This window comes from Gavia stellata, chromosome 2 (genome assembly GCF_030936135.1).
Source record: "Gavia stellata isolate bGavSte3 chromosome 2, bGavSte3.hap2, whole genome shotgun sequence".
Classification (NCBI taxonomy): domain Eukaryota; kingdom Metazoa; phylum Chordata; class Aves; order Gaviiformes; family Gaviidae; genus Gavia; species Gavia stellata.
The window spans coordinates 71,920,927-71,943,163 of NC_082595.1; the positions used below are offsets into that span (position 1 = coordinate 71,920,927).

Below are 22,237 nucleotides of genomic sequence, written 5' to 3' on the forward strand. Positions count from 1 at the left end.
CTCGCTTGCTTGGGCAGTTACAGCAATCTGGTAACTTCTTTCCTCATTCTCTTTCTTCCATTTCTGAAATAATGCTAATTAAAAGTCAGCTGGCAAAGCCACCCATTTTTATGAGACTGTTGCTTTAGCACTAAGCTTGAAGAAAAGACAGTAATTGCTTTCCTGAGAAGCACCACACATCTTTGCAATTGCTACAGGGCATTGGTTACACAATGCTGTGCTTGTTTTTATCAGTGAGGAGGATGTACACTTGTTGAATCCAGATTTACCAGGTCTGAATTCACATAAAGGATTTTAAAAGCTGAGACTGTATTAGTCACCGATGAGCACAATAATGCTTTCTCTTCCAAGTGAGTCATATCTGTTCCCACTGATAATATAGGCATAGTAATATTAGATTCCTCAATTCCATTAGAGTTTAATTCTGCAGCCAACTGTCTGTATTGAAAGGCTAACATGATAAATGAAGCAAATTGCTCTACATTTTGTGAATTGGTGAAAGCAGGGTGTGAATCCTTTGTACAAAGAACTATTGTATTTTCATAAGCTTTTGTGATCTCAAACTTTCTCGAGAAGAAATGATTTATAGCTGAGTTTATGAGACAGCCTACAAAGCATACAACCCCCACTCTGAACTGACTTTAGGTAATCACTTAATGTATAGTATACACCGTTGAAATGTACCTTACCTCACACAATTATGACCTGCACAGAGAAATAAATAATAGTTTGATGTCATATTACCTAGCTTAATTCCCTGAGATCTGCAAGAATATACACTGATGCATCATACCCAAGTGCAAAAACTGAACCCCTAAGTCACACAGGTGTCCTGCCTCCAAGAGAAAGGAGAGGTTTCAGGAGTAACTCCCTGTTGGGGGGCTCCTGCAGGAGGCCTCTTGGCATCCATCCCCCCAACTCCGCATGCTGAACTCTGCGATTCCCATTCCTACTGCTCTTGGATCTGTAGCGTCAGTTCAACAAGAGTCTTAGCTGTTAAAAATAAGAGGCTCTATTGACTGAAATGTTTGTAATTCTTTTAAACTGAGGGGAAATGCATGATACATTTGTATCAGATATAGAGCTATACATACATGTGAAAATACGTAACTATAACTGTAACACAGATGACTTAGCCTAACCCCCCCCTTTACAGCTAATGGAGAAAACTAGGAACTTTTAAAGCATGATTTATTCTATCTACAGCTAACATGTATGCCAGGTAAGATGAACTCTGCTGTAAAAGCTCCTGGTACTCTCCATTAGCTGTGAAGTGGTAATCAGCCTGGAAATGTATATCCATAGTCTGCAATTGTCCAGGGGAATTTTGCCTATCTGTTTACTCTGATTTGGCCTTTCTTTCACAGTAGAAATGGCTGCAATTGAAGAATTATGCATTTTATGAAACCTTAAGATTGTCATTAATTCTGTAATAGGCATTTTATCAGACCTTATGATTTTCATTAATTTTGTAATATTTTTTGCAACAGAGGAGCCTATATGCTCCTTTGCTCCGAAGCAAGGCGGTTGTACCAGAATCACTGTTTTCATCCAAAAGAAAAAAAATTCAGTACACCACAACTGCAGAAAAATACATAGAAACATGAGCAAAACCAGCTTCTTGGAAGCTAGAAATTAATAAAAGACCCCTAGAAATTATTAGGGGCTTTTTGTGTCAAAGTGAAGCCTTGCTTCAATGTAAAACATTTACTAAAGCCAAACAGTTTTTAGTATTTCGAATTGTCAAAAACGATTATTGTTACTGTCCTGCAACAAACTTGGTGAAGTTGCACAAAATCTTTCTGCAAGGATTCAGTGTGGTATTAAATAATGAAATCTTTGTTGCAGCAGTGTTCATGCAAACTTTCAGTTTCCATATGTTACAGCTGAGCATGGTTTTTTTTTCATCAAGCTAGGTCATATGACAGGATACACAAGCTACATGAAGTGCTGCCAGCATGTGGGATTTGACTGCAATTTTGCTACTATATTTGGCATTTGGTTTTAAAAAACCACAACTTCTCGCAGAAAATGGCTTCTCCGTGCAAAAGTCTAAACAAAAGGCAGATGAAAACACAAATCCAAAGGGCATTTTTGACCAGAGGCAGGAAGAGGAGGGAGGCTGCCACTCCGGACTGGCAAAACCGACTGTGCAAGAGCTCTGCAGTGCTGGCTCCTCATCTGCCCCAAGCAGCTGCTGACATGTGGGGCTAGGAATTAAGCCCCGGATTTCTACCCATAGACTGACTACCTCACAGGAATTGGCCGTTTCACGTGGCAACATTCACCTGCTGCAGCTCTAACCTTTAACTAATAATACACCTGAAAATGAAAGCTGTCTCGTACTGCTAGCTCTGCACAATTTCATGTGGCGATTACACCAGCACCCAGCCAGGCCATGATGTAGCTTACTTAAATGGGGAAAATGTGTATGGCCTATCAGTGAATTTCTGTTACTTGAAATCTAAGTCTATTCAGCTTATTTTCAATAGTGTTTAGCTGTCATGTAATTACAGTGACTGTGTATTTCTTGTTTTAGCTAAAAGCCCAAGTTTCATGTTAACTGCGGGTGCTTCCTCCTTGAACTATATAAAATGGTATTGTTAAGTGCTGCCAGGGTCAAAGGCCAGAGCCAAGAAGGGAAAGCTGAACTCCACATTACTCTTAACTAGTACCTAGTAACTATCACTTCTCGATTCATGACATTGTTCACATTATCATACCATTTTTTAATTACCTTCTATGAAAGTAGATCCCAGAACTTTTTACATGGAAGTCAATTTCCAAAGGCAAAATACTGCTCTCCTGCTTTGGGGAAGGGCAAGATTTAGTCACAGATGGTTCCAGAGCCCTTCTCCCACTGCACAGCAAGATGGCTCCGGCAAACAAGGAAAGATGGGACATACCTGCTAAGAATGAGCAAAATAGTTCATCAACATGACACCCAGTGCCTGCAGCTCACCTGCCTGCAGCTCACCTGCAGCTCTCATCTTGAGCAATCAGATCAGCCGATGCTAACCAGAAATGCTGAGATGTGATCAAGAATTGTTGTCCATTAAATACAACCCTGAGGTGCTTTTGGTGTAAGAGAGAACCGTAAGGTCTGGCACCATCCCTTTCCTTGTGTTATAAATGTTACTCACTCTATACATTATTGGTAGAGGTTTGTCCTGTAAAAAGGAAGATCATTTTGCCCTTTTGAAAATTCAGCTACTTGTTAAGTCGGAGTAAAGTTGCTTTATTTATTTATTGCCGTTACCAAAATGTCACTATGCAACAGAACAGGAAAGGGAAGAGTAACGCCTTGTTTTGCAATTCTGAAAATAGGAGGAGGTGAAAAACCCACACCTACTCAATTGTTTTTGTTTACAACTGTTTTCCATTGCTGTTCAAAGAAGGAAAGAAGAAAAGAGAACTAAGACATCAAAATGTGAAAAAATTAGTTTTATTAAGATGATTAAGAATATAAAAGTAATGTAGATGAAATTAAGGACAATTAATGAGCTAGACACAAGAAAAGCTCAGACATGTTTCTTATTTACAGCTTGTAGTGAATTAAAGGGAAAACAGTTTGCTGAGAATATGACCACTTTGTTATGTATTTCTGTAGCTATGAACTGTTAAAAGTGCTATCCCAAGCGTACTGTGGCTGTAACTAGGCGACAGAGAAACTGAAGTTGTAGATGCAAACAAAAATTCCTCCAGCACTGTGGGACAGACAAGGGGATCTGCCCATCAAGTCAAGCTCTTGCTGATTAATTCTCGCCTAAACTAACAGTCCTTGGTGTATGACACCATTTCAGTCTTTCACGATCCTGAAAGCCATCGAACAAGATGCTACAAAGTCTTACAGTATGGGTAAGTCTTTTGGGCAGGGCGTCGGTGGGTCTGCAAGGTTCCAGAAGCCCCTTTTCTAAGCCCCCAGTTTTCAAACCCATCTACTTGTGCTACGAGGTCTTGAGGCACCTCACCCCATGGCCTCTGCCGCTCAAGGCAGAGGCGAGACGGGGACGAGGGGGCATTTTCACTGGTGCAGCCACCGCAGCAGAGCTGCGGCCTAGTGACTGTAGCATCTCATCTCCTCCCGGCTGCGCCCGGAGTCACGGTTCTGCTGTGGGGCCCGAGCGTCAGCCACGGCTGAAGGAAACCGGCTGCTTCTTCCACGCTACGACACAGAAGGGCGGGCAGCTACTGAATTCTAACGTGCGCAACACAACCATGCGAATATTCTGCAGCCGCCGTGGCCTGCCGTGCCCCGGCCGCCCGCCCGCGGCTGCGCTGCCTGCGCCGGGCCCGGCCTGGGCGGGCCCTGCCGAGAGCCACCCCGCGGCGCCAGGCTGCGGGGCGGGGACGGCGCGGCCCCGGGGGCGGTGCCGGCGCGGCAGGTGCCTCCCTCCGCGGTCACGGCGGGGCTGCGCCGCCGCTGCCACGTCGGGGAGTTTCCCGAGGGGAGGCGGGCTGGGCCGGGCCCGGCCTTTCCCCACCTCCGCTCTCCGTCCCGGCCCCCGCTGCCGGAGACGCTGCGGAGGGAGCGAGCCGTGCCCTCTGCCATGGAGGCCCGGTACAACCTCAAGAGCCCGGGTGAGCGGCGCGGCAGGCCCCGGCGGGCGCTAGGGAGGCGGCCGCCGGCCTCGCCTGCAGGCCGCGGCCGGCCGGGGGGCGGCAGGATCGGGCGGGGGGTGCGCGGCCGTGCCTTGCGGGCTGCCCAGGCCGCTGCCTTTCGCGGCGGGCGGCCGGCCGGGCGGGTGCGCCCGCCGCGGGGCTGCCGCGGTTCGCGGAGGGCTCGGGCGCCGCTGCCGGAGCGCGGCGGCGGTGGCGGGGCCGGCAGTCGCCTCCCGGGGCGCGGCGGAACAGGTGCAGCGGCCGGGCCGAGGCGGCGGTGGGGAGGAGGGATGGGGGCCCTGGGCCGCGGCGGTGCCCGCGGGTGCGGGTCAGCTCCGCGCCGGGGAGGTGGCGGCGTTCAGGGGGAGGCCGGCTGGGTCGCTGCTGCTTCCCAGTGCCATGGCGTTGCAAACTCCCTCCGAGCTGTAATTCCGTCCAGAACACCCTGGCTACTGGGTGCCTGTGTGTGCGCTCCCACGCTTTTCTGCTGGTTCGTGGAAGCGTACCTTTGAACTTCTTGTCAGGTGGCTGTGCCCCGTTCCCCTGGGTGTCGCCACCTTTCCAGGGAGGTGCGGGTGAGGGGACAGATTGCCAACGGTAGCTTAGTCTGTGTGGCGTGAGTTTGTTTTACAGAAGTGTTACTGTACACACTGTATTTACATGCCTGTGTGTGTTTGTTCATGGGATTCCGTGTTAAAATTCATGCCTTACAACTCCTAGACTTTCTTTTCAATCCTTAAAGTGATGGGGATACCTCAGGAGATGTGGGAGATGTCTTAAGAAACAGTGCTGGAAGGGAAGGTTTTGCTTCCTAGGAAGGGAAACTGAGGACAGGATGGGTCAGGTCCCTCTCGCAGGGCCGTGTCGGAGCAGCGGCCCCGGCCCCTCACCAGCTGTGCCGGGCTTCACCTCCTGGGAGCTGCACGCACAGCCAGAGGCCTGTCGCTGCTGAAGCAAAACCTCTTCCACAGCTTGTAAGGGCTATTTGGGTTTGTATGTCGGTCACTGTCCTGCCCCTGCTTTCCCCTAATCTGGTATTGGGAAGTAGGTATTATCAGCTTCGTACTATTATGATGAATAGTGGCTCTATTCTTTAATCATACTGTCCTATTACCAGCATGGAAGGTGGGGAGAAACAGAACATTACGATGACTTGTACCTGACAAATGTAAATGACAGGCTTATTTAGAAAACATGCCTCATGTGGATGATGTATCTGTTGCTAAATTATGTCTCTCACCCTCACACCCAAGTTGCATAACAAAGATAAGAAGGATCACAAAGCAAATGATGTACTTGTTATTGTTTAAAATATCAGGAAGTAAGATTCTTTTTTTTTTAGGGAGATATGCTGGATATGTTGCATATGTGAACTTACAAGGCCATACCAACATGGTCACTAGTTATGGTTTGCCACGTCATTGGAAATAGTGGTGGTGTGCTGTATGACATGCTCCTGGGATCTGGGTGGAGAGGGCAAATATTTGTGGTTTAATTTAGAAGTGTTCTTCCCATCTGTTGTTACTAGTCCCCCTTGTTTTCAAGAAAAAATCATGTTTACTGGAATTGATTTTCAGCACCTGTGCTGCTGTTTTGTAGCAAAATGGATCTTACTTGGCAAAGATTCATACAATGGGTCAATACTGCTTACCAAAACTAAATATGCTCTCTAGCATATTAATATATTAAACTATTTCTTTCCATATGGATGCTGAAAGTCTACAAATTATTTAAATCACTATAATATGATTTAAATCATGCATTTCAACAGTCACTTAATATGTGTGAAATCTTTCATTTAAAAAGATGGGCAAAAAGTTATTAGAGAAATAAGAAAAAAGATTTTAAATATAATTTTTTTTCTTCAGCAGTTGTTCATTAAAACAAGTTGATTGTAGTTATGTATAGCCATTGCATTTAGGCTGGCACTTTTCTTACTAACCAAGTAGATAAGCATATGCAATTATTTAATATTTTTGTGTATGTTTTATGAATTCCTGTTTTGTTATGGTTACACATGCAGTTGAATGATGGTTTCTTACGCTTGCCATTCAACTGAAGGCTTAAGATTGAAATGTAGAGTGTTCTAATATTAAGGTGGTTTTAATTAATGTAAATGCACTGAAATGCATAAAACCAAATCCACCATGTTTCCTGTTTCAAATGGCAGTCTCATCTGTGGACTGAAGGGATTATTTTGGTAACTGAGCCCCTTACGGCTTTAGAACTAGTAGCTGTCCTTGTGCCTGTTGTTCTTGTTGCTCTGATTTGAACAGAGGAAGAACCAAGCTGTTCTGGTCAGCTTTAGGGATTTGGAATGTGCTATCTTGAGACATTGAAAAAAGTAATCATTTTGTATCTGCACAAGAGGCTTCTCCTGTTGAATCTGCTTTTGGACTTGAGCAAACTCTGGTTGCAGATGGTGACTTCCATCTGCTCAGTAGTTTCAAAGAGAGCAAATACTACTTACAGTTTTACTATAAGTTATTTTAATGATTATAGTGGACTTTATCCAAAATATTGTAGAGGAAAACACATTATAAATAAGCAAATTTTGTTAAAAGAAACCTATGCTTTTACTGATCTTCCTTTTAAGCCAAATTTTGCTGTAGAGCTATGACAGGAGGCGAAGTTATTCTATGGTTATACATGGCCTCTTCTGTGAGTAGGTGTGCTAGACCAGATTGAGGAATGAGGATCACCAGTTAGGCTCTCCAGTGCCTTTCTTTTTGTGTACTTTCAAATAGACCACACAAAGAGCGATACTGCTACACAGCTTTGTCCTGCTGCTAATTGCTCCTAGTGAATATATCCACCTTCTTCCTTATTCCAGTTTCTCCAGCTAATGTTAGTTCATCCCAACGTATCTAAAAGACGGTAACTCTCCACAAAAAAAACAAGTTGTTCTCCTGTACACTGTGTCTCTGTCGATGAGAGGCAGCGCAGCTGGTGCTCTGGCAGCTCTCGGTTTACCATAGGTACACGTCGTGGCCACCGCAGGTCTGGGCTTGGTGAGGGTGGTGTGCTAAGCTGCTGCTGGTTCCTGTCAGTTACCCTCTGTCAGGGCAAGGAGGTGTGGAGGCATTCACCTGAAGCTGTCTCCTCACACCATCTATGAACATGTTTGGGTTTTTTTATTTCTTCCCCAAAAGACCATTAATTTTGGAAGGGAAGAAATTTTACACTCCTCACTTCAGGCTTCTTTGCATTGCCTCAATAAGGCAAAGCCTTTTAAGCTGTTGCTTCATATTTTTATGTCTATTTTTGGCACCTGTAAAAGGGCAAGCTATTTTCTGTCTTAGGATTTTAAAACGAATTAGTCAATATATATCAGCCTGCTACCATATGGCTGATAAACCTCTCCCATCAATATTAAAGCGCAGCTGACTAAAGCACAGACTTCATCCTCTTCATGCCTCAGGAACATCCCTATTTTCTGAAATTTAGAAGATGGCTACTTGGAATAATCTCTGTACTTTTTTTTTTTCTTCCCCGAGAGCTGTGACCCTTAACCTGCTGCAAGATCAGACACCAAATCTTGTAGTCACTGTTTTTGTAGTGACAGTCTCCCTCTTTCATGTAGGATGTTACCAGTCTTCTGAGCAGGTATTAGCACAGACACATTTGAAGAATTACGAACAGCGAGTTACAGTGACTCAACTCACATAGAGCTCACGAATAACAGTGCTTTTTAAATTTGTTTTGGGTGGGTTTTTTGTTTGTTTTTAGCAGACCTATTCATCTACAGTTTGACTAGTGAGGGCACTGGAGGACTGGGGAGAGCACATGGAGGGAGTCATGGCGCGTGTGTTCTGCATTTGCTGCCAGGGACGGTGATTTTGGATCTTAGATGCACAGGGAACATAACGTGCCGAGATTGTGATCCTCTTAGCTGTCATCTTCAATACATTACTGCTTTTCTTACAAACTCTACTTGTCTCTCCGCTCCATACTTTTTACAAGTAAGAAGTATTCCTTGTCAACAAGCACGCATCAGTTCTTTGTTAAAAAAACCCAACAGTTAATAGAAAATAGCCGGTAGATACTGTGCTGCTTAGAACTTTCATGTGTGAAATAAAGATAGAATTTTTTAAAAATAAGAAGCTGAATAGATGTTAAAAATTAATTAAAGCTGAAAACGTTATTTGATCTTAGTGTATTCAACAAGCACCTTACATTTGATAAGTTTTATCTCCCTTTGTGTTGACTGAACAGTTGTTTTGAATTGTAACTACAGAAAGAGGTCCTGTACTTCCTGTTGCTCTGAGGGAAATGGTGACTAAAGGTCTGTCACTTGTCTCAAGCTCCTTTTTTCCCCCTTTTATTGTTTTTATTTCACTAATGATCACATGTAATTCACAGGTTCTAAGCTGTCAAGGAAAATCACATCCACAATGGAGTAGGTGACCCACAGTTACCTAGTGACGCTGTGCAGGTCGCTGTGAACCTGTTAAGAGTATCTGTATGTTTAGATTTAATAAACCATTCTCTAGAGAGTACAACAATACTTAAAACCATACTATTCTCCATATCAAAGAGCTGTCGTAACAGTATTTCATAACTCTCCAGTCTGCTATGACTCTTTGCTTTAAATATGTTTTCTTGCATGGTTTAATGACCGCATCACTTAGTGATTGGTTTTTTGACTTAAAATGTCAAAGCTCATCGACTGTTTTTGTCTTACGAGAAATCCCATGTACTTTACACATAAATTTAATCCTGACTTTTTTTATTGTATGATCCAGTCTTTGTGCAGTTGAACTACTGACTGACTGTGATTCACTGTTATTTTTCCCCTTACGTGAAATTTTAACTTCCCTTTAGCAAATGGGATTTTCTTTCGAATGTGAATACAGGTAGTTTGGGTGAATGGGTTCCCAGCTTTGGGCTGCTGTGGGGTCTGGGGGTGGTGGTTCAGCAGGTGATGCCGTGCACTGTGAGCTCTGAAGTCACTTTGTGGTTACACGGGCCATGGGTCAGGAACTCTTGGCTCAGTGGTTGGGTACTGAGCGGAGGGGAAGAAAACAAAGCCAGCTGGATTTAAAAAGACTTTCCCAAAATGTCATCCATGCATCATCTAATTGAAGGGCCTTGATGCTTGTCTCAAACTGATTGCGTGGTTTCAACTTTTTTATTTTTCTAATATTATTGTCTGATATTTTTCCTAATTGTCGATAGTAGCATAATTAATAGACAAACACATAACAAAGATTACTTGTATTTCACTAATAGTTTAAGTGGGCTGAGTAGTTACCAAACCCTTGATCCCAGAGAAACTTTATAAGAATTTTACTGATCCATTGGAAAACCTGGATTTGATAAGTAAATTGCATCCTTACATATGCTGTCTTTGTCAGCAGTGCTGTGGGAAAAAATTGCTACTTTTTCTGTATTTCTCCTGGGTAGACCTCTAAATCTTATTTAAAATGAAGAAAAAAAAGTAGTAGTAGCAGCCATTTAAAAAAAAAAAAAGTAGAAAGCATTTGCTGAAGCAGTAAAAGCTGTCAGGTTGTTTTATTCCTTTTTTTTCCAGATCAGATAAGTCAACTTGAAAGATTAGGAGATCTCTAGCTTTATGCCAGCTGTTCTGGGTTACTTTATTTTTTTATTATGTACTTTCATTTCCAAACAGAAGAACTGAAAATTGGTAGAATGAAACAGTTGCTATCCATTTGAGGAAGATACTGTCACGCACAACCCATATCACTTAAATACAAATTTGTTTCACTGATGATCCTGCAGTCATCTTTGTGTGCACAAAATGCTGTCTCTTCACGTGATGAAGTACTGGGGGCTGAGCCTTGCTGAACTGAGACTTCACCTTCCCCGTGTTTACAAACTTGGGTTTGATTAGTGTCACCCACCTCACCTTTACCACTCCCCTTGCCTGTGTCTGTTTCTCCTGTTGAGCTCTTGTACCTGAGTACTATTGCCTTTTGTGGACAAGTTGTGGCAGATCTTCAGGAAGCTTGTAACGGTGTCTGGGGTTTTGTTTTTTGAGTGTTGAAGGGAGTTGGAACTTGTATCAGATTTTCTGAACTTCCAGTGAGCAAAAGTTATGCAACTTTGTTATGCTGAAATAAATCCTGTTGCAGTGTTGTGTGTTATGTTTACATTAATATAACCTTGGTCAGCTCATCTGATTGCTACATGTACTGTTCACTGATAATGTAAAGATGAACTAAAATCCTTCTTTATTAAATACAGAAGACTACTAACAAAACAAAGCTCTGTAAGGCTAAATATAATTGCTCTATTTTAAGACTATTTTTATTTTCACAGTAACACATTTCTTAAAAATAAGGCATAATAATTTACAAAGAGAACACCATCGATGTTCAAATCCTGTTGTCTCTTTAAGCAGTAATATTGATGTTTATGAAGACTGATCACTTACATTTTCTGTGTACAGAAGGGTTTCCCAGGCCACAAGGTGCAGACTAATCTAGTTGGGCATGATAGCAGGAGTATGTGAATGTGTCTTCAAGATATATCGAAGAGAACGAGTTGTGTTGAACATAAATTTCAGGATAGCTTAAGGTAAACGTTAGTAAGAAGTAGGATTTGACCAGGACACAGTTTTTGACATAAATAAATCTACAGATCATACATGCATGCATTACACACATTTTGCTCATTGTGTTATTCCACCACCGCTCAATCCTAAAGCAAGCTGGGGGCTTTAAATTTGATTCTCGGATTTTTAACATCCACATTTTGCTTTTCAGAAAAATTCACTAAGTTTGGTGTAATACAGGAGGCAGATTACCTTGATTATTTTTGCCTCTGGCCCATAGCACCTGCTCTTTCCTTTCCTCCTCAGAGCAGTGGAGAGATCCCGTGCCTCATGCTGGGGTGGGAACTCTTCTTTGCTCTCTAGAGTTACCCCAGAAACTTAATTTCGTCGGTATTTAATTTCAGTGAACATTATGATAAATTGTTGCCGAGTGTACCTGTGAAAGCATGGTTATTTTTCATGCTGACAGTCATGCCACATTAAAAAATACCTTGATTATTTTGTCTTTAAAACCTGTCTTTGACAAATTGAATGTCTTGATTTGAATTTTTTTTGGCTGAATTAGTGATACTTTTTGACTTTATTGACAGTTTGCAATTCTTTATTTTGAATGGGCACAAACAGTTCTCATTTTTCAGAATTGCCATTGCCAAATGTTTACTCAGATGACTCAGTGTGATTTTTAAGTGGGTTGAAATACCATATTTTGCATCAAAACTCTTTTTAATGAAGTTCGTATAAGAAGGTCGTGTACTTGTTGCAGGCAGACTTTGTGAATTACATTTGTTTCTTCCATTGCGGTTTTCAGTAGCCGAAGGAGGGTCTGTGTTCATGAATATGGCAGCTATGCTTAAAGAAGAAACAATTTAATGCTTTCTTCACTGGATCACACATTCTCAGAATGAACCTTCATCGGTCCAGGCTGGTCTTTGCAGCTTGTCAGTTGGCATTTTTCAGCACTGTGGAAATAGAAAAACAGAATGGTTTGGGTTGGGAGGAACCTTCAAAAATCATCTAGTCCAACCTCCCTGCCATGGGCAGGGACATTTTCCACTAGATCAGGTTGCTCAAAGCCCTGTCCAGCCTGACCTTGAACACTTCCAGGGATGGGGCATCCACAACTCCTCTGGGCAACCTGTTCCAGTGGCTCACCACCCTCATTGTAAAAAAAAAAAAAATTATTCTGTATGTCCAATCTAAATCTACCCTCTTTCAGTTTAAAACCATGCAAAATGTCTTCCTCCGTCTTTCTCACAAGCCCCTTGTAAGTATTGAAAGGCCACAGTAAGGTGACCCCAGAGGCTTCTCTTCTCCAGGCTGAACAACCCCAATTCTCGCAGCCTTTCTTCATATATATATGTGCTGCTTTTTCTCAGCCTTTCTTCATATACACGTGCTTCTTTTTCTTAAGATATCCTAGGTTGCTTAATACCGAAAACTTCTTAAAGCAAATTATCTCTATGGTATGCAAAAGCTAAATTATGTATTTTGCTGTATTTCATGCTCCAAGAATGGAGTAATATTTCATATTAGTTCAGCGTATTTTATGCTGGTTTCTTGAAATAGCTATAGTCTGGCTTCTTGATAATAAAGTAATGCTATGAAAAAATGCATACAGTATCACTGTCACTGTTAATTAAATACAAAAATGTGTTAAAAAAAACATGCTTTAAATTGCTTCCGTTTTAAATTCTACTTAACAGGAGCCCACCTGCTTGTTGTCCCCACTCAGCTGCTGTCTCGGTTACTTCTCAGTGCAAACCCTTGGTTTCTGTGTTTCTGCCTGCGAGCTGCTGGCACTCGGCACCCAGTGGATAGCCTTGGAGCTAAAGCAGTAAAAAGGCTGTTCCTTTTGGGACAAATCCAAAGTGCTGATATGCACTGTCAGAGATCCTGCACCCAGTTTGGTAGGATGGGTGCAAACCTTTCTGAGTGTCAGTAGACTTTTGTAGAATGGTCTTGAAATACATTTTTGTTTTTTTCTCTAATAGTTAGCTTTCCCTCATCTGGCTCCCTCTTTCAGTGGAGCGCAGATGAGGTGACCTTGTGGGCTCTGCAGGGTGTTTAATTGACACCTCCCCCTGGCAGCAGCAGAACTGGGACAACTGGCAGCAGCAAACTTCTGCATAGTCTGTTTGCTCTTTGGGTTGTAAGAAGTGAAATTCTCAAACTTTGAGCTGTTGTTTATAGCTGTCAAGAAGTGTGAAGGAGGAAAACAACTTTTCACAGTAGAGTGAAATCACAGTTCCTCTGCGGGAAGGTTAGAGTAGCGTCGTGAAAGTGAGTAAAGCCCTGGAGTCTGAGCATGCTACACAGCGTACAGTCAGCTGCTGATGCCAGGCTTTGTAAGTCGAGGAACTACGGTTCACTTTCACCGTATCTTTATGCTTACACTGTAAGGGAATTTGGGCAGTGTTGTTCCTTCTTTGTAGTTAGATAATTACATGAGTGGGAGGGACATCCATAGAATGTGGAGGATGGATTAAGGGATCCTGGTCCTGTGTAGTTGCTTAAAGAGGTAACTGGTACTTGCACTTTTTCCAGTAAGTAGGAGGGAGTAAAGACTTTCTACCTAACCTTATTCATGGGACGGCATCCTTGAATTTCTTGTCTTGAATTTCTTGTCTATAGTTCTTATGTTTAGTCTGCTCTTCCATTTGGCTGAGTTCTTTATTAATGCTTGATGCACATGAGGGCAACTGGCAGGACAAGTGATGTAACAGAACTTAGTAAATGGGAAGGAAAAAGGAGATGCAGAAAATACAGATGATGCTGGTGGTTCCGAAGTAGAAGCTTGGAGAGGGTAGCTAATGACTATTCTGAATGTAGGATAGACGAATACCTGTGTGTTCACACTCAGTAGTAGGTTTAAATTACAAAGGCCCTGGGTCAATTTTTCTGGCTGGGCATATGTGTTTTCAAATCTAGTATAAAACTTCATCTCCATCTTTGTGTTGGTTTATCTCAAATCTTACTGTGACCTCCTTTGGAATAATTAAGGGAGTAGTCATGTAATAGTCATGGGAGGTGTCAGGATAAAGCTTTTTGGCAGTTGTTTAAAGATGCACATGATGTCCTTTATGATAAAATATTGAGGTTATTAGTCTTGTACATCTTGTATTTAAAGTCTGAAACTCCATTAATGACACCTATGTTTTCTCCTCATGTCTTTGGTGCACTTAATAATGTAAAACTACTTTAGTCCAAGTGTTCAGTGTTGAGAAACTCTGTGACTGTGCAACATATTTTTCATAACTTTGTGCTTGTATAACTCATTTAAGATTTATTCAGCGTGAGTAATTTATATTGTGTATTGGATTATTAACTCCAGTGAAGAAGCTGGCATGTGCTGAAAAAGATTAGTTAGCTGAAAGGAGCTCTTCAAGAAATGTTTATGTATTTTTGTATGCAATGCGTATTATTTTTTTCCTTTATTTTCATGTCTTAACTTTCTCTTTTTCAGCTGTCAAACGTTTGATGAAAGAGGCTGCAGAACTGAAAGATCCTACAGATCATTATCATGCACAGCCTTTGGAGGTTTGTTTCGGTATATGTTTGCAAGAGCTTGTAATTGGGCTGTGTTGTTAATATATACCCTAAGTTCTCTGTATGCATATGTATTTTAAATGTACCTATTTAGATACTAGCAGACCTTTTTAAAATTCATTCAGTTCTTATTTTCCTATGATAGAAATAAACAGCAGAATTCCACTTTAATGGTATTGTAGCTCGTGGCTTAGACAGGTGTACTCTTTGCTGGGTAAAAAAACTGGCTGGATGGCCGAGCCCAGAGAGTTGTGGTGAATGGAGCGAAATCCAGTTGGCGGCCGGTCACAAGCGGAGTCCCCTAGGGCTCAGTTTTGGGTCCAGTCTTGTTATATATGTTTGTCGATGATCTGGATGAGGGGATTGAGTGCTCCCTCAGCAAGTTTGCAGACCACACCAGGTTGGGCAGGAGTGTTGATCTGCTCGAGGGTAGGAAGGCTCTGCAGAGGGATCTGGACAGGCTGGATCGATGGGCCGAGGCCAATTGTATGAGGTTCAACAAGGCCAAGTGCCGGGTCCTGCACTTGGGTCACAACAACCCCATGCAATGCTACAGGCTTGGGGACGAGTGGCTGCCCCACAGAAAAGGACCTGGGGGTGTTGATTGACAGCCGGCTGAAGATGAGGCAGCAGTGTGCCCAGGTGGCCAAGAAGGCCAACAGCATCCTGGCCTGTGTCAGAAATAGTGTGGCTAGCGGGAGTAGGGAAGTGATCGTGCCCTGAGGCTGCACCTCGAATGCTGTGTTCAGTTTTGGGTCCCTCACTACAAGAAGGACATTGAGGTGCTGGAGTGTGTCCAGAGAAGGGCGACGAAGCTGGTGAGGGGTCTGGAGCACAAGTCTTATGAGGAGCGGCTGAGGGAGCTGGGGTTGTTCAGTCTGGAGAAGAGGAGGCTGAGGGGAGACCTTATCGCTCTCTACAGTTACCTGAAAGGGGGTTGCAGAGAGGTGGGTGTTGGTCTCTTCTCCCAAGTGACTAGCGACAGGACAAGAGGAAATGGCCTCAAGTTGTGCCAGGGGAGGTTCAGGCTGGATATTAGGAAAAATCTCTTTACTGAGAGAGTGGTGAGACACTGGAATAAGCTGCGCAGGGAAGTGGTTGGAGTCACCATGACTGGAGGTGTTCAAGAAACGTGTGGACAAGGCATTGTGGGACGTGGTTTAATGGGCGTGGTGGTGTTGGGTTGATGGTTGGACTTGATGGTCTTACAGGTCTTTTCCAACCTTAATGATTCTGTGATTCTGTGGTTTAGTGGGCTTGGTGGTGTTGGGTTGATGGTTGGACTTGATGATCTTACAGGTCTTTTCCAAGCTTAGTGATTCTGTGATTCTGTAGTTCCAGGTTGTTAGTGAAAATACGTAATACCGGTTTTACATTGCACCTGAGTAATTTTATCGCACAGGTATAATATGGTTATTCCCCCTCCTCCGTCCTGACACTACATAAATGCATTATGTTTAGGTTAAGCTTTTCACACCCAAACCTGATATCTGGCTCAGTTGCGTAGTTGCTCAACAAAACACTTCATCCTAGGTGATCTATGAGGATTCACTATTTTGCATACAAAAAAAGTGTGAAAAACGTAAGTGCAGTTCTGGATGTGTTGCAAGAGAAGATGCTTGGATTCCATTTAAATAGTAGCTTCTTGAAGTCTTCTAAATACCCAGTTAAGTTTTTGGGCTGAGAGACTAGCGAAGTTCTGGTGATTAGAAGCTTAAACAGAAACCCCTTCTGATTTCGCTGGAATAATAATAAAGGCAATGTTCTGTGGTATTCAGTTCGGGGGGGGGGGGGGTTGATTTAGCTGTTCACAGAAATGTGTAGCGCACTTAACGTGCTTACAGAAAATAGCATCTTCCTAGGTGGTATAAAATATACCTTTTGTCTGTACCTTGTGTTTCCCTTTCCTGTGGTGAAATGTAAGGTTTAATTTATGCTATTACTTGTAACTTACATGAAGGTCTTATTTCTGGGTTAGAACAGTGACTCACTGGGAACAGAACAGTGGCAGATGAAAGGAAATGCTGGAAAAGTTGATAGTTATCTCCCAACCTTGAAAAAATTGTAACTAGGTGGGCAGTCACAGCCCTGTGATACCAGTGTTCAGCAATAGTTGAGAGATCTTGTTCACTGACAGCAAGCCTCATTTGGCCTCCTGTCCTAACAGTAGGAGTGCTTCCTGACTATTTACAAGCAGAACTTGTGGGCATCACAAGATCTGATACACAAAGCCAAACACGGAACCCCAAAGAAATAATACTTAAAGAGAAGTTACTTATATGTCCAATGAAAATAATACTCCAAATTTCAAAGTGTACCTGTTGTGCAGTAAGGCACAGTAGCTGTTTCAAAATTCTTTATGGAGAATTAAAGAGGATGGGAATTCTCTGGGGTGTTAGTCAAGTTCTGTGTTGACTTGGGCATGGAAGGGGCTTTGGGGAGGCTGTCACTAATGTTCTTTCTTGGGGTGGGTCTCCCCTCGGTTGTCCAGAAATTATTATTCACTGGAGCAAAGACCCAGTTTTCCCTTAGTCAACTCAGTTTTCCATCTGTCGGGTGATAAACCCCTTATAATTGATACAACTGGAGTGAAGAGCTTGAATAATGAATTTGAGGGTTTCAGCAAAGCCATTGTGTAAGAAAATTACCAGAAAGCTACAATATTTTATGCTTTTTACCAGAATCTTAGTACTGTGTTCGTTGTCTTATTCTCCATTTGATTTTTGAGTTCTTAAAACTTCTGCTGTGCACTGTTTCTTTAGCCTGTCCTTATTCAAGAAAATGGTGTTTAGTTGTCTACTTCTTTGACACACTCTTCTTTCTTTTTTTCTTCTCCCTTTGGTGGGGGCATTTTAGGATAATCTTTTTGAATGGCACTTTACTGTTAGAGGCCCTCCAGATTCAGATTTCGATGGAGGGATTTATCATGGGCGAATAGTACTACCACCTGAATATCCCATGAAACCACCCAGCATTATTTTGCTGACGGTAAGCATGTGTACTAGTTTTCCCTTTTTATGTGATCAGTTTAACCATAGGTGTCTGAGAGAGATACTCTTGGTGTTTAAGGTAATGTTATTTTTGTAAGAAAGGTGGCATAGTACAGTTAATGCTGCCAATTTAAGACCAGAAGTCTTCCAACGTGACTTTGGTATTCTGTAATTACATGAAGCTTTGCACCTAATAAACGGTTTTCTCCAGGAGTAATCATGTTGCTGATGTGATTGTCTAACCTTCTGTTCTTTCCATGGGCCCTGTTGGTCCCTGTTGGAAACATTGGTCACATGTAGGAAGGTTTGGGGCAAAGGCCCACATTTGTGCATAGTTTCACAGAGCTATAGCTTTTCAGGGTCTCTGCATGTGGTGTGTGGGTTACAGGAGCAACAGGCAAGCCACCGTGTCACACTGGGACATGCAAGGTATCAGTTAAGGGTTTCTTCACGCATAAATAGAGGCAGATGTCAGACTTCTTTGTTGAGAAAGCGAAATGCCAATTTTGTGAGGTTGGCAGTAATATAATTATTAAGTATTGTTTGCATATAGATTTGTTTGATGATGATTTTTACAACTTGTACCAAAACCCAAGAGTTAACTTCCAGCATGTTTTATTATATCCTCCTTCTTCCTGTGAAGGCCAATGGCAGGTTTGAAGTGGGGAAGAAAATTTGTTTAAGCATCTCAGGGCATCATCCTGAAACGTGGCAGCCTTCGTGGAGCAGTAAGTAACAATTATTTGTAAAATGTTACCCCCATCAAGCAACTAGATCTTTAAACTGAAAAAAAAAAAAAAAGAAATCTCAAAGAATGTTTATAATGGAAAAGGAGACAGATTTTGAGGGAGTAGAAGAATGGGAGAATTTGAGAAATGCAAAGTCATGAAAGAGCAACATAGTAGGATTTGGAATGGTATTAAATAAATGCGGGGTAAAAGGGTTGAGAAACTGAGGGGTGATGGTAAGCTCTTATTTATTTGGATGCACAAGCATTCTCAGACTACTTAGCATATTCTTTGGGGTTTTTTTAATTGTTCTTATGAAAATGCTTTAAAACCTATTACTTTACCCTGTTTTTGTATAATCACTAAAACCAGCTTGAATATTGATAGAGGGGAGTGTGGTCAGCTTTTAATTCTGATGCTGTACTTCTGAACACTCAAGAGGAAAGGCAACGTGGTCTGAGTTCAGAATAACTGAATGTTTTCTACCTTTTATTTTAAGTTTCATTACCACAGAAACTGAGAGTTGGCACAGTTCATCCAAGGCAATATTTCTGTGTTTATGTAACTTTAGTTTTGCCGAGTACAGTATATCAGTTACTACTTTGGATATTAGTTGTACTTTCAAAATGTTTATAAGATCTTAAGAATTTTCTAGCAGACCAATCTTCAACTTTTGTAAAGTCTCTTATGTTCTTTTTAGAGTAGAACATACTGTCTTCTAAGTAGGAGGTGTGAATATCCTATCTCTATTTTGTGGTACTTATCTTCATGTGATATATATTTACCAAACCTACTAGCAAAGTGTCTCGAATTCTTAAATTTCGTGACTATGTAAAACGAAATTGAGGGATCAATATTGCCAAAAGAGATGTTTTAGATGACAATTCTGTTATGAGCTGTTACTAGTATTTAAGTAAGCTCCTTCCTCAGCATGATTGCATAAAAGGAACAAATTCTGCAGTACATTGCATAAAAGAAACCCACTGAGTTCATGTGCACTAAATTGCAGAATTTGTATCTAATAGAAAACACGCACAAAAAGAAGAATGCCTTATATATCCTATCCTCTTCTTCTTCCCCACCCCCATTTATACATTAATTCTGCCTTACCTTTTTTCTTCAGAATCCATTTTTAAAGTCTGGAACTCTAATCTTTATATTGATGCAACACTTTTGTGACAACTTAGCTTTTCTTCTCTGTGTTGGCTAATGGAAGAATAAGGCCTTACCTTTGATTTACAATGTGAAGTTTAAAAAATGAAGAAAGCCGTGCTGTGTACCAAAAAAACCAGTGCTGCTTGTATGAAATTCAGACAATTCCTTTGGACAAAATGAAGTTTTGCAGGCAGAACTGCAGCTTTCCTGTACTGAGTGTAGAGTGAAATGAAATAACAGTTGTTTCCGCAACCTCGTTTGTATCTCTGTTTTCCCATTTTAGTAAGAACAGCTTTACTCGCCATTATTGGATTTATGCCAACCAAAGGTGAAGGAGCAATAGGATCTCTAGATTATACACCAGAAGAAAGAAGAGCTCTTGCAAAGAAGTAAGCACTAAGTTTGTTACTGTAGGTACATATATATGCACTCTTTTTTAGAGTAAGGCATTGAGTAGAAAGTAAGTCACTTCAGTCTGTTCTCTTGCATTTATTCCAGATATAAATAAAGGTCTGTGCCTTGTATATATATTTTTTTTTTCCTGAACATTCTGCAAACTCGGAACTTACAGTCAAACAAAATACTTTGAGAGGTCTGTGTTCCTTCCAGCACTGTGTGGTCAAATTAGCGGTTCATCTGAAATTCAGGCTTAGAGATGTAATTAACATTGTGATACAGTGCTAATTGCAGTGTGGATGGAAAATGAGTATTATGGAATTCATAGTAAGTGTAAGTGGGGGAGAAAACAACCAAAGCAATGATGCATCCTTTCCTGTAAGTAAATAATAATAATGAATCAATGACAAAAAAATCTGAAGCAGCTGCTTCTGAATGATTTTTAGGAAATTAACTTAAAATTAGATTTGTGACTATGATGAAATGATTAGCTTAGTGGACAAGGGGAAAGCAGTGGGTGTTTATCTTGACTTTAGCAAGGCTTTTGGCACTGTCTTCCTTACCATCCTCAGAGAAACTCATGGAGTACAGCCTAGGGAAGGCGGGACAGTAAGGTGGATTAAGAACTGGCTGAGCTGCCTGGCTCAGAGGATTGTGGTAAGCGGCACAAAGTCCAGCTGCATGCTGATCACTACTGGTGTACTCCAGGGGTCAATACTGGGGCCAGTGCTGTTCAGTGTCATTAGTGACCTGGATGATGGGGCAGAGTGCACCTTCAGCAAGTTTGCAGATGATACAACACTGGGAGGAGTGGCTGATGCACCAACGGGCTGGAGGAATCTCATCAAGTTCAACAAAGAGAAAAGCAAAGTCCTGCTCCTGGGGAGGAATAATGCCAGTTGACCAGCTAGAAACGAGCTTGGAAGGGGAGAACCTGGGGGTCCTGATGGACACCAAGCTGATCATGAGGCAGCAATGTGCCCTTGCAGCAAAGAAGGCTAATGGTGTCCTGGGCTGCATTAGGAAGAACATTGCCAGTAGGTTGAGGGAACTGATCTTTCCTCTGTAGTCAGCACTGGAGAGACATCTGGAGTGCTGGGTTCAGGTCGGGACGGTGTCCAGGTCAGGGTACAAGAAAGATATGGACTTACTGGAGCGAATCCAATGCAGCACCACAAAGGTGACTGAGGGTCTGGAACATGTTTCATACAAGGAGAGGCTAAGAGAGCTGGGAGTGTTTAGCCTGGAGAACAGAAGGCTCAGGGGATCTTATCCATGTGTACAAATATCTGAAAGGAAGGTGTAAAGAAGGCAGAGACAGGTTTTTCTCAGTGACATCCACTGACAGGACAGGAGGCAATGGGCACAAATTGAAGCTCACAAAATTCAATCTGAATGCAAGAAAACACTTTTTTACTGTGAAAATAGTCAAAGCACTAGCACGAGTTGCCCAGAGAGGTGGTGGAGTCTCTATCCTTGGAGGTATTAAAAATGTGACTCTGCTTGACACTGCTTTGAGCTAGGAGACTGGACTAAATGATCTCCAGAGATCCTTCCCAACCTCAGCTATTCTGTGATTATCCTTAAATAAAATCTTATACATGTGGGGTTTTTTTGGTCCTTCTCCTTTCCTCATCTGGGGAGGAGAAGGTACTTGAAAGACCATATCCCTATCTTATAAGCAAAGTTACTGTATTCCAAATTGTAACTAGTACGTTATTTTGCAGGCAGATATGAGCTTATTCTGCTTGTTCTCTGAGCCAATCGGAAACTGCAACTTTCCTGTTAGCATGGCACTGAGTCAAAGCTAATAAACCCTGCTGAGAGGTAGGGTTTAGCGGGTTGGTCTTGATACTGTACTGTCAAGGCTATGTGGTTTCTCATTGGCCTGGAGAGCTGCCTGCAGTGTGCCCTATAGACAAATTACGTGTGCAAGAGAGGAAAGGTAGTGCCCTCGCAGAAGCTGAAATTCCTGGATTTGAGGTGCAAGCTCCTGATTCCAATTTAGTATTTGTAATAATAGTTAGATCTTTATAATTTACAATTTTAATTTGCTGCAGATATAAATCAAGTTTTAAAAATGGTAACAAATTATTAATAAAGTATCGATAGTAGCAATATGTAAGTCAGTTGTTAATATTTTCCTAAATGACATAAGAGAATATGTATTTGTAGTATAGAAAATTCTCAACATTTTTTCAAGACAGTGTGATTTGGGGTGGGGGGAAATACTTTAAGCTACTGGTCTTGACACCACTTTTCTTTCTGTGGATTGTTTTGCAAATAGTTTGTTTAAACAAGCA

At 41.9% G+C, this 22,237-nt stretch overlaps 1 protein-coding gene across 1 annotated transcript in view; it reads left to right on the forward strand.

Moving 5' to 3' along the window:
• Positions 1-4,476: 4,476 nt before the first annotated feature.
• Positions 4,477-22,237, forward strand: part of UBE2J1 (ubiquitin conjugating enzyme E2 J1) — a 31,261-nt gene continuing 13,500 nt past the window's right edge. Inside the window, exons 1-5 of the mRNA XM_059835441.1 lie at positions 4,477-4,581; positions 14,583-14,656; positions 17,522-17,653; positions 18,299-18,383; positions 19,822-19,927. Coding sequence (XP_059691424.1) covers positions 4,551-4,581; positions 14,583-14,656; positions 17,522-17,653; positions 18,299-18,383; positions 19,822-19,927 — 428 coding nt within the window. The 5' untranslated portion in view covers positions 4,477-4,550. The remainder of the gene's footprint in view (positions 4,582-14,582; positions 14,657-17,521; positions 17,654-18,298; positions 18,384-19,821; positions 19,928-22,237) is intronic.